General features: G+C 36.5%; 1 protein-coding gene across 2 annotated transcripts; it reads left to right on the forward strand.

Moving 5' to 3' along the window:
• Positions 1–4,882: 4,882 nt before the first annotated feature.
• slc25a24 (solute carrier family 25 member 24) lies at positions 4,883–19,271 on the forward strand. 2 transcript variants are annotated; one of them, XM_034021283.3, is made up of 10 exons: positions 4,883–5,401; positions 9,089–9,215; positions 9,577–9,664; positions 11,890–12,001; positions 12,999–13,157; positions 13,245–13,397; positions 14,097–14,204; positions 14,977–15,144; positions 15,379–15,529; positions 15,950–19,271. In XM_034021283.3, the coding sequence occupies exons 1-10, from the start codon at positions 5,219–5,221 to the stop codon at positions 16,132–16,134; spliced, it is 1,434 nt and encodes a 477-aa protein (XP_033877174.1). In that variant the 5' UTR covers positions 4,883–5,218; the 3' UTR covers positions 16,135–19,271. The 2 variants fall into 2 exon arrangements, with proteins under 2 accessions (XP_033877174.1, XP_058887671.1); XM_059031688.1 differs by lacking the exons at positions 4,883–5,401; positions 9,089–9,215; positions 9,577–9,664; positions 11,890–12,001 and adding an exon at positions 12,710–12,864.
• The last annotated feature ends 154 nt before the right edge of the window (positions 19,272–19,425 follow it).

A 19,425-nucleotide genomic window follows, 5' to 3' on the forward strand; every position in this document is an offset into this window, starting at 1 on the left:
ACATGAGAAGATACTGCACTGTCTGAACTACATGCTAAAAAGGACTGTGCTATATAAAGTTGTATTATTATTATTATTATTATTATTATTATTATTATTATTATTATTATTATTATTATTATTATTATTAATATGCTGTTTTTTATTTTTAATTAAAAAAAAAATCCTGACCTATGTGTAAATTAAATGTATTTGGGTTTGCAATTACTGTACATTACAAACACACATACTGTGATTAAACTGCGATTTTTTACTTCATTTACTTTGCACTTGTTTAGCTGTTTTTGTTAGCTACACCAAAGACAAAAAAAAGCACATAACTTTAAACACCTTGGGATGGTTCATGCCTGAAGCATGATGTTTCCTACTGGGGCTGTAACATGATCATTGTGTCCTTTCACAGTAAAAGGGATGGGACAAATTTTGTCTTGAAGAAGAAAAAAAAAAGGTGCAAACATTAATTTTACAGTCCTTAGATTTAATCTGATCAAATCAGAAATCAGCCTGGAAGATGACTGAAATAAAATGTTGGAAATGTTTTTCAGTAATACTAAAAAATACATTTTGTTTTAATATTAGCAGTACTGAACATATTTGAAATAAGTCTTAAAGTTTTAGATTAAGCATCGTTTAAATATATATATATATTTAAATTGTTATTTAAAGCTCAAAAAAGAGTACAATTAAAAACCATATCATTCTGATATAACCTGTTGCTCACTATTTTTGTGGTAACATCTCAGACAAAAACAGTATTCCCCCATTCCCTTCAGAAAACTCTGCCCTCTGCTATAGAAATCACATCTGTTACTCTTGAATAACAACAGAGACACATTAGAAGACACCTTCGCATGCAAACCAGCTGGTGACCAACAAAGGTTAGAAAGTGGAACAGACACCTCCTGATATCTGTCTGAGTATCCACTGGTTTATAGACATTCAATGCAGGTTCGTGGCAACTAGGCAACACTGAACTAACTGTAGACGTGTACAATGAATAGGACATTACATAGTACAGTTTTCTTTTTTAAAGACAAGCATAACAAGCCCTGGAAGCAGCATTGTCTTGTACAGTCAACTGGAATGGGCCACTGAAAACCAATACAACCACCCCATTGATGACATTTCTGACAGGGCGGCTTAGGGCTGTATAGGCCCAATAATTGGCATGCCAATAATTTGCATAGTACTGAAATGTATTTACTGGTATAGGCCTGCAAATGCTTTAACTATACTCCTCTTCACATGTCTACTCTGATGAAGAATTCGTAAGTAAAACCTTGCTACATGTACATTTCTTTCTTCTGGTGTTATTTTTACACTGCAATTATTTGTTGTAGAAGTTGATTTCGCAACACAAAATTGCAAATGGGGGTAGATCTTGTGTGTTATTGCGCCACCTTGTGACGTCAAAAGACAAAGTGATAGAGGTGGATCTTCAGAGGAATGGAGAATGACACATACGCACGCACACACACACACGCACACACACACAATAAAAAAGTGGATCAATGGCAAGGAGCCAGTGTGGTGACAATGCCCATGCTGTACCTGTTATTCTCTGACATCTTATAAAAGCAATACAACATACACATGTAACAGGTTAGACAAGTTAGACGAGACTGATTTTACAGCCCTTCAACTTTCTCTTTGTCTTTGTGTTTCATGCCTGTATTGAGATGACTGTCTAGCCTGGGCCAGCATTTCCAAGGTGTCTTGTGTCACATTTGGCTGATCCTGAAATTGCCACGGAGTTCCCGCAGTATCAGCCTCAGTAAATTTTGACAGTCAGTCAGAGCTCAGCTCAATTAAATGCCTCACTAACCTCAATTACTAATATAATGGACATCATTGTGGCAATACAATTTGATAACGTTAGAACAATTTTGTGATTAAGCAATGTCTGCCTCTAAAATGGTGTCAGAAGTAAACATTTGTTTTAAAGAAAAAAAAGTACCCCCCCTCCCCGGGTGTTTTTTCTAGAATGAATGTTTTAAAATAAAAAAAAAAACCTTAAAATTAGATGTACTGGTTTTGTGACATTAACGGTTAGTTTCCCCTTGTACAAAAGTGGTCGTGAATGTTTCTGCAGATTTGTGGTACTGACAGTTTTACCAGTAAGGATTTGAGGGGAAACAACCTTCTTTCTGTTAAAGATGATTGGGGAATTCCTTTGTGAAAAAAATTCCAATGCCTTGCAGCTAACTTATTGGAATACTTTATTATCCCTGTCAAAGATGTGTACCGTATTTAAAGAAAAACACAATTGCTTTCTCATTGTTATTGTTTATTGACAGAATACATATACTTTTGTAATGTAATATCATAGCTAATCTTTAGATTTGCCCCAGTAATATTAAATGAAACTGTATGTTGGCCAGTCCTCTTATAATTAAAACAATGAAAACACATATTTATGTTGATGAAGCAGAAAAGTTGAGGATTGAGCTGCGCAGAAAGTTACTGCAGGACACGATGCATTTTCTGCCCTCTGCTGTTGAAACACAGGATTTCAAAATGCATTCCATAGACACACCTTTGCTGACTGTCTATTTAACTACACTGTACTTGTTTGCAAACTGTAAGTTGGTTGACACAACTCTCCAGAAGATTTACTGGTGACACAGGGTTAATTATTTGAGCTGCAGATCATCCAGTCTCAAAACAAACTAGATACAGCATCAATAGGACTTCAATAGAAAAACAAATTCTATTTTACTTATACCTTACAAGATACACTACTTATTTAAGGGTAAACAAAGAGATTGTATTTATGAATTGTAAAACATAGAGATAAGACTGACATTTTAGTCTTATGTTTGTGATATAAATATGGGTCAAGAGAAACAGCCACATTCAATTTAGATTGTATCACTTTATTTTATATTTTATTATTATTTATTATTTTGAATTCTTCAGTAGCAGGTGGACTTCCCACCAGTGCAACTTAATCCTGAAATCAACTCAGGTCTCTTGTGACCTAAACAAGATTCAAACTCAAGCAGTAAAGACTAGTGCATAAACCTACTACGCCCCCTAGCCCCCCTTTTGACTTAACATTTGCAATGGCCTAGTTAAAGTATATTACCAGTAATATACTCCCTGGAGGCTTGGTGTGAATCACTTTCAATGAATGGGGTGGGACACAATCTGAAATACAATCTCGTGACACATGGTTTATATATGCAGCACATTGCAGGGAACCAGGCCACACAAGTGTGAGTATGTGTATGAACTGTGCTGGGAAGACGCCCACTCTTCGTCTTATATCGTCCAATCTGGGTTTAGGTGTCAGCAGAATGAATACTCTACACAATTCTGTCCCATGGGTGCCAAGCTAAGCAAATCCTTGCATTTCTAAAATGGTAGCGTCAAAATATACTATAATTAACACATCTATTTGAAGCTAGTCTTGTCACTCTACACTGACACAGCTGTTTGAGCCTCCAGTTATGACACGACTGTGGATGGAAGAAGAGGAAGAGAAAACTGAAGTGTCACCAACACATCTTGTTGCAAGCTGTATAGTGTTAAGTTTTCATATCCACACTATATAGTTTTTAAAAGGCATCAAAGCTACATTTTTGTAACTCAGTTTATTCATTTTTTGTTCTTGTGCTCCAATGAGATTTTCAACCCTATTTAATACCGCATCAGACAGAACTAAACCTGCTAAATCCCAGAATGCTGGTTTGTGCAGCTAATGAGCTAATTATGCAACCTCTTAATCTTTTGAAAACACCTGATATGAATACAAAATATATGAAAATTGTAAAACTGGATGACAAGAAATGAAGGAAAGATGTACTTAATATAATATGTGTGGCGATATGCAAACATCCTGTATCTATCTTGTAGCTGTATTTGGTATTCAAATCATCATTCTTGTCCAGGCAGTGGGTACTATTGTACTACTGAGTCTGTTAGTTTTCCATAATTAATTAGACTAAGAGTCGTTGTTTGAAAGCAGAAGTCTGAATCAATGAAAAAAAAAAACATCAATCAATGAAAAAAAAAGTCATTGGTAGGCTACTATTTGTGCATAGGCGACTAGGCCATATTTTATTAGTGTTAAGGTTAGCATACTTGCCAACATTTGGAAACTGTTCAAGGGGGGGAGGGGGGGTCATACTCAGAAAAACACTTATCATATAATAGACGTATCCCCCCCAACTCAACATAGCACGACCATCATGACAGTAAAAACAGACATAATGAATCGTTCTTACCTTTGTATAAGTTAGTGATCAGCACGTTTCAGACGCACAAATAGCACAGCGTCTGGTTTTCACTAACTCTACTGTGCAGAATAAATTATATATTTTTTTCTATCTGTAAATATCGAAGAGTACAGCGTGTGGTTTTCATTAACTCTGCTGGTCAGTTTTTTTTTTTTCTATGGGTAAATATCGGGTAAATATTCTTCCTATGTATCGGGACGCGGGGCATTTGCTAGGAAATCGGGACTGTCCCGACCATATAGGGCTGTTGGCATATATGGGTTAGGTATATATTAGTGTTTACTTCTTTTTAAATCTCATAATAACATTCTTGTATTATAAACTGTTAACATTTTGTGCATATCTAGTGTCATAAAGCACGTATATTTTTCTAAAAAAAATAACCGGCCAACGCCCATTCAGCAGTTTGGCATAAAAAAAAAAATAATAATAATAATAACAAAAAATAAAGTTTACAAAAGACAGGAAGCCATTCGGCCCATCTTGCTCGTTTGGTTGTTAGTAGCTTACTGATCCCAGAATCAAGCAGCTTGAAAACTTGTTTGCTTTCACAATAAATAAATAAATACAAAATATAATAAACTGTTTCCCGCTGGTGGGTGTGGTATGATGTACTCCAACTTAAAATGTAGAACCATAAACAAATCCCTCCCACTACGGCAAAAAACCGAGAAGAACGCCGCGATGTTAGCTCGCGCTTACATGTTTAAATTTTAGTTAAGTGCATTTCAGGAGAGACGCTACTTTGTCTTTTTTTATTATTATTATTTGGCTTTCCGCGTAACTAAGAAACGCATCTTGAGTGTAAATAATAGAAAACCACTTCCGGGCAATGCTACTATGAATGCTGCATACGTTTATTTTTCCTGAACTGATTTGACTTTTTCTTTCTGCCTGTATTTTCATTTTTGTCGAGGAACCCGTTCATTAAGCAGGCTATCTTTACTCGTTTCATCTTCCAGTATTGAATAGCGACAATGTTCCAGATTGTAAGAAAGTTTGTTTTCAGCGATGTGTGCTGCGTGGGTGCAGACAACGAGAAGAGGTATGATGATCTCTTTGCAAAGCTGGATACCAACAAAGATGGAAAAGTGGACATCAATGAGCTGAGACAGGGCCTGAAAGCGATGGGCTTGGGTCTTGGTGAAGGAGCTGCACTGGTAATCGCATTTCTATATACTTCTATTCACTGTTATTATCAAAACTAAATGTATAACAGTTGTACTGTGTGTGTACATAATGGGGTTTAAGGTTGTTGGCACCACTTAAAGCAATTATAGCCAAATAATTGCACACAATCGCAAGATGAGTGAGTTAAATATTAACAAGTAAACATTTGTAATTGGGAGGGACAGTTTCTATGCAGTCTGTTTAGAGGTTCCTGTCACGTAAGTGGATGTTATTCACTCATCTTTTTTGCATTTTTTACAAATTGCCATTGCACTCGTATTCGTACTCTTAAAAAGACAAATATATTGCAAACAGGTCTTTAAGAAAATTCCCAGAATCCTGTGTGCAACATTCCAAGGCGTAGGAGGTGTGGTTGGTACCCCCTCCGCCCTCCGTCATTTGTATGCGAAAATATAATTCTTTGTTGTTGGTTTACTACTACATTCTTCCACCGCATGTGTTTTTTTTATTGTGTGTGTATATATATATATATATATATATATATATATATATATATATATATATATATATATAATTGCATTACAATAAAAAAACAAACCTATGTAAAACAGACATAAAAATCAAGTAATTGTTTTGTACATTTTGTGTATGGTAAGATGAAGTGTGTTCTATACACTTTCAAGTGAGACAGTAGACTACACAGTAGACTGCACTTTCTAAATCTATATTCTGGAAGTTCTTGAAATTTAAAAATTGCTGTCTGATTTTGTGGTGGTGTTGGTTTAACTTTGTGCATCCTTTAGTAGCATACTAATCTGAGTTGCAAGATATTTATGTGGTACAAGTAATTTCAAACCATATTCAGAAACAAGCACGAAAATATGCAATATTCACAATAATACTGGCTTAACCAGAAAGAATGTAAAGTCTGCTACCACCTCAATTCAGAAGAGTAGCATATAAAGATTAATGTGCAATTTAGGATGTTGGTGTCTGAACCTCCATTTCTAGAGCATTTTCACAGAAGTGCAATGCATTTGCCAAGTATTATTTGCAATGCTGTGCTTTTCCAGCTTTCCAAATATAACAGTTAGGCCTGGATTGGCAGTTTTAAAGTGAATCTTATGATGGTGTTTCAAAGTGGATTTGTAATGTTCAAAAACCTGCCTGGTGATTCTTCCAGGTAATTTGCAGGGCACTCCTACAGTGTAAACAGAGCAAAACCTGCAGACAATTCCTGAACCATTACTCATGGTTAGTTTCCATGGAAACCACTGATTAAGAAATCTTGCTGTAATAATACCCTTTCCCCAAAAAGAAGTACTTTGATGTGCTGTAACTGCTGAACATGCAGTTGTGAAACAGTGTTTTTTTATAATACAGTACAACGTCGCATATCTGACCCACTGTGGACTGGGGTGTAGACGTATATGTGAAAGTCGGATTTGCGAAAATCTATAGAAAAAGCATTTACACATCCATAAATAGGTTAGTGAACAAAAACAACACGCAAACTGCTTTAAACATGGGAAAGTGTTGCTATGCCTTTTCTATAAGCCATCTCCACGCAAAGCTTTAAAAAACCCCAAAAAACTACAAAACTACAAAACCAAGGGTAAACAGTAACCAGCAACTAATGGCTTCTTTCTTCATTCTAGAAGTCCCTGCCTCCCTAGTTCTGCTTTCTTAATATCTCTGTCACTGTAGTTTGCGCTCGCTCCTGATATTGCCAACAGCCGATAAGCAGCTCGGTTTGAATATTGCTTTGGCTATTTTAAACAAATGGCCGGTATGCATTGCGTTTATGAAGCTTGCTTTCTTTAATTCAAATGCATTTAAAAGCTACAACAACTCGCTGCCAATAGCTGCAAGCGTGCGCTCCATCATATAAACACATTGTACAAAAAAAGCTTTCTCGACTGGTGTATTGAAACGTAACTGCTATATGCAGCTAACTGACCCACCCACACAGCCCTCCTCTCTTAAAGGGGAACGCACCAAAAGGCTGATTGCTATAACGCTTTCTTTCTGTTTCCATCGCGGAAGCTGCATTTGCTGCCAATGCCATTACTCTCGTAGCCTACTTTTAATATTTTTATTTATATCTTTATTTTATTTATTTATTTATGTATTTATTTATTTATTTATTTATTTATTTATTTAGCAATACGGTTAATTGATCATTGATTGCGACGTTCCACTGTACCAGTATTTGTTTCATAGTGCAGTAGTTCCACCTGCTGGTCAAATTTTGTATTGCATATCATAAATAATTCTGGCCTTATGAGTTAAACAAATGGAAAAGAATCCTACTGTATACCAAGAGGTCCCCGGTTCAAACCCCGGATCAGCCACTGTGTGACCCTGAGCAAGTCGCTTAACCTCCTTGTGCTCTGTCTTTCGGGTGAGACGTTGTTGTTAGTGACTTTGCAGCTAATGCATAGTTCACACACCCTAGTCTCTAAGTCACCATGGATAAAGGTGTCTGCTAAATAAACAAATAATAATTATAATGTAAACATTGAAATATGTCAGTACGTCTATGCATGATATGCTTCTGTTCTATGCATGATATGCTTCTGTTCTATGCATGTTTAGAAAAGGGTATGTAAGACTGGTATTTTATTTCCAGTGTCAAATATATCAGTTCAGTAAATTAATTACATTACAAATGTTTAAAATGCAGGAGCATACGGAAAAACAATAGGATAATGAATTCTGAATTATGTTTTTGTAAACTGTCAAGTCCTCCTTTTTTTTTTTTTATAACTTTGACAGTAGGTGGGGCTGCTGGGTCAACATCAGCTAAGACCATTGGGGCTTTGACATTCTAATTTGCAGTGTTTGTAATTGATGGATGTAATTTGCAGTGTTTGTAATTGATGGATGTAGAAATGCATTCCTGACTAACTATATACTTAGAAAGTAAATACCCATTAGCTAATTACAATTGCCGTAGAGCAAACCATCCAGAAAATAATTGCCTTTGTAGGGTCATATTGAATATTCGATGTTTTATATATTTTCTTGGGAACAGTGCCTGACTTTCTGAATGAAACTTTGCATGGACATTTCTCCCAGCGAGATACCGAGCATTCTATCCACATAATTCACCGTCTATGTGGCTAGAATGTTTGGTTTAACCCTTTTCGTAGTAGATACACATGCAGGTGTAATTAGGGTTTATTACTACTGGTTTATCCAGGATAAAAAAAAGAAAAAAGGAGAGGCGGGGGGCTTGGATGAATGATTCTTCACAAGGAAAGTGCTCTATACTATTAATCCATCAAGATCATTGCCCACCTTCTTGTACTGTAAGAGTCTGAAGTCTGAAGCAGCGCAGTGATGCGTTCCATGTTTGCCCAGCAATGAGTTCTGAAAATTAGACTGTAAAGCTGGAAAGTTCTTGCCTTCTAAACCATACACTAGCTCCCTGTTCCTAATCACAGCACCAATATTGCTAGTATTCACTCTAAAGCACTGAATCTACACCCTGGTGCACAGGCCATCTGTCCTGTTTTCATTAAACTGTACCTGGTGCCTGCTTGCACTATTGACCCTTGTATTCAATTTGCTAAACAAGAGAACATAAGACCTTGCTGTGCAAACATTGTGTTTCAAACCTGCATGTTTCTAGAATGAACCTTTCTTTCAAATAAACACAGATAAGCAGTTCTTTTTCCTGATTTATTTTCTGGTCTGTGTTTTTTCATCAGAAAATAGTTTCCGCTGGAGACAGTGATGACGATGGAGAGCTGGACATTTCCGAATTTTCAGAGTATCTCAGAGACCATGAAAAAAAACTGATGTTGACCTTCAAGAGCTTGGACAAAAATAATGATGGTACAGTTTTTTTGTTTGTTTGTTGTTTATTGTATTTGTCTGATACGTTGCAGTAGGGTCAATGATTTTGTTGTAGTACTTGGCCAAATATTTTTGTTAGTGTTGAAGGTCAAAATGAGTTGGAAGGTGCAGTTAAAAAAAAAAAATACAAAAAACAAAAATTCTCAATGAGCTGAATACAGTATTTAATCCCACTGTATGAAGGCAGATTACAGTGGAAATTACTTTTTTTGGAAGGTCCCAAAACACTGCAAGAAAAACAAAAGCATACTTATTAATACAGTTGTGGAGTAAGCAGATAATGCCGTTGACACTTACTGGCTGGTTTAATAGGTCATTATACGTAACCTTTCTTTTCTAGGTCGTATTGATGCTTCGGAGATTAGGGAGTCGCTTTCCAAACTGGGGGTCAAATTAAGTGAAGAGCATGCACAGAAGATTCTTTCAAGGTTTGCACACGTATATGTTTTCATTCAACACTGAATCATATTGACATGTCATGTAATCGCACACTTCTGTACATCTGGCTTAATTGGCTGACCAATGAAGAAAAGCAAGCCAGGGAGTCTGAATCACACTGACATCCTTTAAGCATTTATTTTTAATTTTTATCGGGACGCAAAAATCATGACGAATTATACAGAATGCTGGCATGAAGAGGGATTAGTCAGGATTTGCTATATATATATATATATATATATATATATATATATATATATATATATATATATATTTTTTTTTATTGCAGTAGCTTTTCATTTTTTACCTATAGTCTTACCTTAATTGGCTGTGCCACCTATGATTAAAAAGTCACCCTACTGTATTGCTTCTGCAGCTAATCTAATCTGCTCTCAACGTTTGCTTCCTGTTGGTTGCTAACATGCCTCACACCTCTGCTCTCTCATTAAAAAGCTGATGGATAAACCGATTCCTCTGACACGGAGAGCTAGCTTGGCCTTGGCTCATATGTCTGTAGGTATCTTTGAAGCCAACTATAGCTTCACACAAAATCTCAAATAGTGTCTAATAATAAAAGGCTTTAGGCTGTTTTATTTATTTTTTAGTTGCTGGTTCTGCAAATATGTTTGCAGAACTGCTGTACAAGCAAAATATTATTCAAGTTATATTAAAAAAACAACACAAGTGTTTCTGATTATTGTCATCGGTCTTTCTTTTTTTTAATAATGCAAATTATTATTTACAGAAATGTGTGGGTTTTTTTTTTTGTACTTTAACAGACACTCGTATTGTCATTTCTGTTAAATATATAAATATTCTCTGTTTGGAGTTTGGACAGAAAAGGCATTCGGCTCTCACTTGTATTTCCTTCTAGTTTACAAACTAGGAGACCTGTAGTAATGATAGCTATAATATGTTTTAATACAATTTAATGAACCATATTCCTATATGAAAACCTCTGTAACAGCCAGCTGCTTGTGCTTTCGTTGTCTGTTGCTGTAATGCGGTGCAGAGACTCTTCTGTTTCTCATTTTAAGTTGTTTTCAGGAATTTGCCTTTTCATGTTTTATGGTGTTTTTTCAGGGGTTGAGACCCTTTGAGTCACATGCTGTTTTTAAAATGAATTTGCTGTTAATGAATGGCTGTTAACTCACAGTCAAGCTTTCTGAACATTTATTAAAGTGGGGAGCCACAACGTATGACATCATATGTTTTTCACAAATAATGAAATGGCAGTGTGGTTTTTAACTATCCTATAGTGGGGATACACAAGCTAAGATTAGATACTTTTTATATGAGTATTTCATTTGTATACGATTAGTTCGAATTAGAATTATTGTATATCTAAGTATTTTAATGAAATGGTGGCCATTTCAACATATGGATCAATAAGTACTACAGTATATTACAAAACTGCAACTCAGGAGTTAATTTAACAAAAATAAATCTACCAACACAGGTCCAGCAGGAATGCTTATCCCATTAGCAGATGGGGTTTGCTTTTACAGCAGTGTGGGACTGACGCCAAACGATGGAAAGTAATTTGTTCAGGATCCAAGGAATTGGCTGGGCACCTGAGGGGATTTGAAACGAGAACTCATGATATCTACCTCCACAGTTTGATCACTGGATTTTCACCTGGGGCACAGCTTTTTAAAAACCTGTAGCTGATAGGGACAAGGAGGCTGTATTTTTCACACAACTTGGTTTTGTTGTCACAAGTGCAATGTAGATTGAATTTGTAATTGAACTACTGAACCGACAAGACACTGCTGTAAAGTAGAGGGCTTAGTTAGTTATATTTTATTTCTTCAAAATTGTCTGCCTATCAAGCTGTGCGGAGCACAAGGAGGTTAAGTGACTTGCTCAGGGTCACACAACGAGTCAGTGGCAGAGGTGGGATTTGAACTGGGGACCTCCTGGTTACAAGCCCTTTTCTTTAACCACTGGACCACACAGCCTCCTGTGTGGTCCAGTAGTCCATTTCCCTATAATCCATTTCCCTACCCGCTATTAAGATTCACTACTATTTTCCCTTCCCCTGCCATACATAAGCTGTTTAATCTTTGCAGTGAAAGGAGTGCTAAAGTTTATTCTGGTTAGAAAGGATTTGAAAATCTTAGTTATTAATCCTTTTTTAAGCATCCATTGTATCCCATCTCCAGAAATGAGCATAGCAGCTATATAATGTCTTCCTCGTTTCTTTTACTTGCAGTATTGATGCTGATGGGACCATGACAGTTGACTGGAATGAGTGGCGTGCCCACTTTCTCTTGAACCCGGCCACCAACATCGAAGAGATCATCCGCTTCTGGAAGAAGTCCTCAGTGAGTATTGCCTTTGGTTACTGCCTAGACAGAATCTCATGTGCATGCACTGAACAACTAAACTGTTATCATGGTTAACCTGTTAGTTACCCAGTAATACCAGTTGAAGTTGCAACACCAAAGTGAGTTTCACCCCCCCCCCCCCATAGCCATTATATAATAGACTGAGAGAACAAGGTCAGAGGCAGAGAAACGGCTCGCTGAGCAGCTTGGCATTCCATTTATAGTTGTTGCCGAGAAAGACAGCAGGGTTTCTTCCTTTCAATCAAACGTTGCTTCACTGCGAAGGTACACTAATACGTCTAACCGAGGATCAAAGGTGTTGTCCTTGTATGAGCCCCTATTAGCTTGTCTCATTTTCACTGCTACTCATACTGTGTCATCGTGTAGTTGAACTTTTCTATATTTCTTCACTTTGATTTTAAAGGTGTAACACAGAGCTGCCCTCTCTTCATGCTGGTTCACACTTAATGGAGTCAATCATAAAAAATTCATTAGCAGGGTCATGTGTAGCAGCACAATTGTAATTGCACCCTTAATGCTGTTTTTTTGCCAGGTAAAAAGTGCATTGACCATATAGCATAGTTGAGTTTCCCTGTGCTTTGAAGGCCATAGGTTTTTTTTTTTCTATCTAATCTATGAGAGCTTTTGGGAGGAGATTAAAGACTCAAGCAAGCTTTAAAAGGTTTTTCTCGGTGTGAGAGGACTGCTGTGGTAGCACTGACATTGCAAGTACAGCCCAGGGTATATGAGCCAGCAAGCAAGTAGGGTGACTCTCCTGAACCAGGATGGCAGTCGTGCAGCTTGAGACAGGCCAGTGGTTCTTCATTGACTTTGTGGATGATGGGGCCATCTATGAAGTGGTAGGTTTAGCAACATGCATAATGACATTTCTAATAATAACAAACATTATTAACTGTTGCATGGTTAAATTAAATATCCATCCTTTTTATACGTTTTGGTTAGACAATGCGTTTACATCAGCTGTTTGTTTCAGGTATTGGATATCGGGGACAGTCTTTCGATCCCTGATGAATTCACGGAGGATGAGAAGAAGACCGGGATGTGGTGGAAACAACTGATGGCAGGAGCGATGGCAGGAGCAGTCTCTCGAACGGGGACAGCTCCCCTTGATCGAATGAAAGTCTTCATGCAGGTACTGGCAATTTACTGCCTGTCTAATAAGACTGATGACACAGATGTTATGGCATACTGTAATAAATGTTGTTTTTGCATATTGTAGGTGCACTCTTCCAAGACCAACAAAATAAGCATTTCTAGTGGATTCAAGCAAATGGTAAAAGAAGGAGGGATCCGGTCACTCTGGCGAGGAAATGGAGTGAATGTTCTTAAGATCGCCCCTGAGACAGCAATTAAATTCTGGGCTTATGAACAGGTATGGAATATTGGTTTTTATTCTTTACTTTTTGGACCTTGTGTTGCAAGGCAAGAATCAAAAACATTTATAATTCAAGCACATCTTCTTATTGAAAGAAGAAAAAAACATTATGCTACCTAGACTGCTTAGCAAAATGTCCAATGTGCAGGATTCAGTGAAATATAGTATTGTTACAGTGATGCTCAGTTGAGTTTGGCAATACACAGACCCTTGAATCTAAAAACAGAATGTACATTTGCATTAATTTTGTGTAGAAATTTTTTGTTGTTATTTTTTTATATTGGAGAGGCAACCTGAACTGTAGGGTGAACCCAGCAGGATTTTTTTTTCTTTTTGAAATACTCATGCAAGTGGTATATGATCTATTTTTACTTGCTGTGAGCTATGATGACGTGGGAAGTTGATCCTCATTAAGAATTAAACCAGACGAGGTGTTCGAGCAGTCAGATGCTAATCTAGTGTGTGGGAACTGAATAGAAGCATTGGCTTCAATAGAATTCCAGGAGCTGCTAGCTATCCAGCTTCAAATATGTTTTTTATTACATACATTTATAGATTACTGAAATATCAAGGAAGTTATATTGTGACATTAACCCTTATAGAACCCTTGCTTACAACTGTCTGAAACTTTATTGTATTCTACTGATTGACTGAAAGGTTTGTGTCATTATTCTGCCTTTTCATTTCTTCTAATAGTACAAAAAGCTCATTGCATCAGAGGGAGGGACAGTTAAACCACATGAGAGGTTCATTGCTGGATCCCTTGCTGGAGCAACAGCACAAACTGTCATCTATCCCATGGAGGTAAGGAAAGCTATAATTAGCAATGAATGGGAAACGTATCAGTTACAATATTATAAAAAGGCCCAACGTGCCTGCCCCTTATTGGTTGATCTCCTCACCACCTCCCTGTGTTTTCAGCATATTCCTCTTACCTTCTGTCCTGTAAAGATCATATATTTTCTTGCCAGCGTGTATAAAATACATGCTTGTACAAATAGTACTGTAATTTCCCTAATCATCAAGAAATATGTATACATGCTTATTATTTAGCCAAGAGTATAGTTCACCATTGTAGTTTTAAAATTGGGGGTGGTGGGGGTGGTGGGGGGGGGGGGGGGGGGGGGCTGTGCTGCACATAAACAAATATTCCACCTTATTATGCTACCTCAACTGCTCAGTGTCCTGATCACATAATCCCACCTCTGCCACTGACTGGCTGACTGACTGTGTGACCCTGAGCAAGTCACTTTAACCTCCTTGTGCTCCATCCTGCAGAAGAGATCTTAAATCAATGTCTTATTGTAAGTTACTGCATATAATACACAGTTCACAGCCTACCTCTGTAAAGCGCTTTGTGATGGTGGTCCACTATGAAAGGCGCTATATAAAAATAAAGATATTATTATGTAAACACACATGACATTTATTAATATCCCAATTTACAACAACGGTATTTCCTCCTCTCTTGATTACAATTTTTTATCCCCTGTAAAGCGGGCCAATGAGAGTGTCCTGATCATGTAAGCTCTTTGAACATACATTACATCTGTTGGGAATCTTTGAATTCTATCAGGTCATGAAGACCAGGCTGACCCTGGGAAAGACTGGGCAGTATTCTGGAATGTTGAATTGCGGGAAGAAGATTCTGCAGAGAGAAGGTGTGAAAGCCTTCTACAAAGGCTACATCCCCAACATATTGGGAATCATCCCTTATGCAGGCATTGACCTAGCTGTTTACGAGGTATGTTTTTAGTGTGATGCTTCACATGAAAGGCACTGACTAAATATGTGCTGTATTGTAATGTTTATACAATCTGAGGTGATAAAACCTTGAAATGTTGCTTATGTTTGCTAAATGTAGGTGCTTGCATTAGTGTGTATACAACAGTAACTCGACATTTGTTTTACATATTGAGTATTTTATTTATAAGTATGTATTCAGATCTTTTTAAACTTGTTTCCCTTTCTCCTTCAGAGCTTGAAGAATTACTGGCTGACACATTATGCCACAGACTCTCCAAACCCAGGAATACTTGTTCTACTGGCCTGTGGGACCATTTCCAGCACTTGTGGACAACTAGCTAGCTACCCTCTTGCCCTGATCAGGACTCGCATGCAAGCACAAGGTAACTTTGCAGATTTCGAAATCAAATACTGAGTAGCATTCAGTTTAGTAGGATTTACTACTACCAGTATATCGAGCTTGGTATTAACCATTTCCAGTACATATTCAGTACTTGATTGGCTGAGTTATTAATGGCAATAAACCTTGAGCTGTTGGTCTGTTTAACACATGCAGTGGATGTAGGTTGTGGCAACCTACTGACTTGTAATGGGTTACTTCTATCCTCCGTGTGTTACTGACCTACCTTGTTCATGTATTCGCTTCACACCAAGGCGAATATTGTAATCAGTATTACTAATCAATTTAAAGGAAAAAAATAGTAAGTAGACAAACAAAAAAAAGATTTTGTATTTATTTAGCAGCAGATGACAATATGCAAAAAACTTTTAAATAAGTTTTTTTTTATTGTTTTCCTTTTCAGCATCTGTGGAAGGTTCCCCACAGCTTTCTATGGTCAACCTTACTAAGAGAATTGTTTCCAATGATGGCTTTTTTGGACTATACAGGGGTATAGCCCCTAACTTCATGAAGGTTATTCCTGCTGTAAGCATTAGTTACGTGGTGTATGAATACTCAAAGACAGGTTTGGGGCTCTCTTCTAAATAAACACAACAGACCGCATCTATCGATAATTGATGACAAACCCTCCCAAGAAAAGGCTTAAGGTGTAAGATCTGCCCCAACAACTCTCATTTTGGAGACAAAGGTGTGATGTTGTGTTTTTTTTTTTTGTTTTTTTTTTATAAATCTCAGACAAGATAAGATTAAGGTGCTATTAAAGTCTGTATTCATCAATTCTTATATTGTGGTATTATTATTATTATTACTATTATTCATTAATCCATTCCCTCTGCAAGGCATGCCCATTTGTCAAGCAGTAGAGTTCTACTTCAACCTAACCATCTGGTGATTGCTAGCAACATGGAGTAAACCTTCACCTTCAGTTTTTTTTAGCTGCCTTAACACTAGAACTGCCGAGACCGCCGCACCCACAAAATGTGCGGCTCCATTTTAAAATGGCTTCGATATGAAAATGAAAAACAAACAATTGGAAACAACTTAATATTTTTATTTATGAACATCATACATAACATTTTCAGAGCAGAAACACCTTAGTCACATTGAAAATTACGTTGTGCTTATTTTTTTCAAAAAGAGCACATATACATATACATAAACATGGAAATCTGTAATTCTTTTATTCCGTGTGCCAGTGCGCAGTGCGCAGTGCTGGCTGAAGGTTTAGGGGCATGTGCCAGCTGGCTTTCGTGTCTCTTATCAAAATGTTTCTGCCGTAGAATGAAGTCCCTCTGAGTGATTGTGTTGCCGGTGCACTTCTTGTACAAAACCAAAGCGTTGACGGCTGCCAGGTCCAATACATTATAAAAATTTTTTTTTAAAAAAAAGCCACAGGCCACCTGCGAGCACCACCTTTGACAGAATACAGCCGTGCCATTTGATCCAGTATATCCACGCCATACTTCGTTGCGTTGTAAAATGCAACAGTCTCTGGCTTTCGTTTAGCATCCGTCCCAATGGTCACTGCTTTGTGCAGAGAGCTTAGAATAAGTACATATATTTTTTTTACACCTGTACACACTCCCGTTCACTCCAGAACACAGCCGTTCTGCCTGAGGAGTGGAGTGGAGTGCTGGGGGGCTCGCACGGCTTGAGCTGTTGGTGGTAACTCTATTCAGAGGACAGGCAGACGAGAAAAAAGTAGCGTAGCTATATCGCACTGTATTGTGATTCAATTTTGTGAGAACTAATAATAATAATAATAATAATAATAATAATAATAATAATAATAATAATAATAATATATGATGTGTAGAATGACTTTCATTAGTGTTTCAGCACTCGACAGGAGTATATAATACGTTCTTTCACAATGACTTTGATTTTATTACAAAGCCAGTCTAAATTGTCGGCTATATTGTATTGATTTCAATATGCCGCATAAACTGCGGGTCTGGCGGTTGAAGAAGCAAGTGCTTATAAGGTATTCATTTTTACGATTCCACAGCTGAAACAGTGTATGTGTATTCAATTCAAATATTTAGTAACACTTAAGAATGGACATGCACGAGATATTCACATACGCAGAGATATTTAAATTTGAATTGAAAAAGATGTTCAAAAAGCGGCTATGGTGGAGCTAGTGTTAACACACAGCCACTTTCTTTTTTTTTCCAGCTTCTTTTTTCCTGTGCTTTTGTTTATTCTTAACAGTAAAATGGTGTAAACAATATGGAAGTTATTGTAAGATGGCCAAGCTTGAAGTTTAATTCAAAGGATAAAAGGTAGAAATGTTCTTTATGCTGTATCTACTCTATATCTGCAAACATAAGAATTTACTTTTGCCCGTTATGGTATTCAAAAAAAAAGTGTTAAGCCGCTCGTCTTGGGACAATGTTTTGACATTCCCAATATCAAGTAAAACGCAGGAGAATTGCCTGATTTAGATTTAAGTCACAACCTTACGAATAATCACGTGAGGAGCAGTCATTATTATTCTTAACAGTCTAGAAAACCAAATGGAGTGTTTGATGTATGCAGGAAATATAGGATTGGATTATTTTTTAACTTGTTTAGACTCACCAGATGCCTTATACTTGTGGGGCCTGACAAGCTACTATTTTGTAACATGTTTGGCATAACAAAGATTTACTGCAAGACATGCACATGTTCTGTTATTATTTTGATACCAGACCTCTTGCATGGCTTATTGCATGTCTCTTTTTGCTTCAAATTGGTATTCTTGCAATATATAAATACACACACACACATTTTCTCAGGTGACGTCTGGGATTGAAAAGAGCTATACGTTGTTTTTTTTTGTTTTTTTTTTAAATTCAGAGAAATGTATAATGGATAATAGAATATAATTGTTGTGAAATGATCTATGATCAAATGTTTTGCATCACCTATAGAATTAACATTTTGTTACATAAATTTAAATAAAACCTGCTGAATAATGTTACGTTAATATATTGATTTACATACCAATTTTTGTAATTTTCCACTTCCTTAATGAAAAACTGACAAATTCAAAAATGTGACATTTTGAAATCTAACATGAAATACTGTACTATAAATGCCGTTTCCAGTAGACGTTTGTGATATAATTTTGTAGTTGCTTCGATTACTGATAAATAAAAGAAAGGTCTAAATGATGTTCATTTTATATATTTTTTTAAATTTATTTTTTGTCTCAATCCTAAAATTCTAGGTGATGCATAACCTTTGGCCATAGCTGTACACCCTAACATTGTGTGAAGTTTAAATGTATATTGTCTGTTGGTGGCAGCTACAACATCTATATTCCATCAGTTTCTGAAATGTAGCTTTTTGTTTAAATATTGTTGTGGGCATCTATATATATACTGTATGTATACTGTATGGAATGTACTTGTAAAATGCAATCTGGAAAAAATATTAATAAATGGGTGTCAAAAGAAATAATTTTGCATAAAAAAGGACAAACAGAATAGCAAAAAAAGTGGGAATTGTCAGTTTACAATAGTTACTGAATTCAGAAGTAATGCAAATTACAAACATTGTATTCTTCAGTTTAAACAATGTGTTCATATTTCTGAAGCATAGAAAATGTAGACATGTTTTTAAAACGGCTATCTATCTATCTATCTATCTCTATCTATCATATATATGTATATGTTATGTTTCTTTTTTTTGTATTTAATGTGTTGTGTGAGTTTTAATAAATTAGTTTTTTTCAGCAAGTAACATTTGTCATGTAATTGTTACAGTGAAAGCTTTGCCAGAGAATAAAAACCGAGATAGTTCTAGAGTTGTAAAGAGTTGTAAACTGCTGCACAACTGGTTTTTACAGTGTTGTTTAAAAATCATCTGCAAATGTCCAGACAAAAATGTCAA

This window comes from Acipenser ruthenus, chromosome 10 (genome assembly GCF_902713425.1).
Source record: "Acipenser ruthenus chromosome 10, fAciRut3.2 maternal haplotype, whole genome shotgun sequence".
Taxonomy (NCBI): Eukaryota; Metazoa; Chordata; class Actinopteri; order Acipenseriformes; family Acipenseridae; genus Acipenser; species Acipenser ruthenus.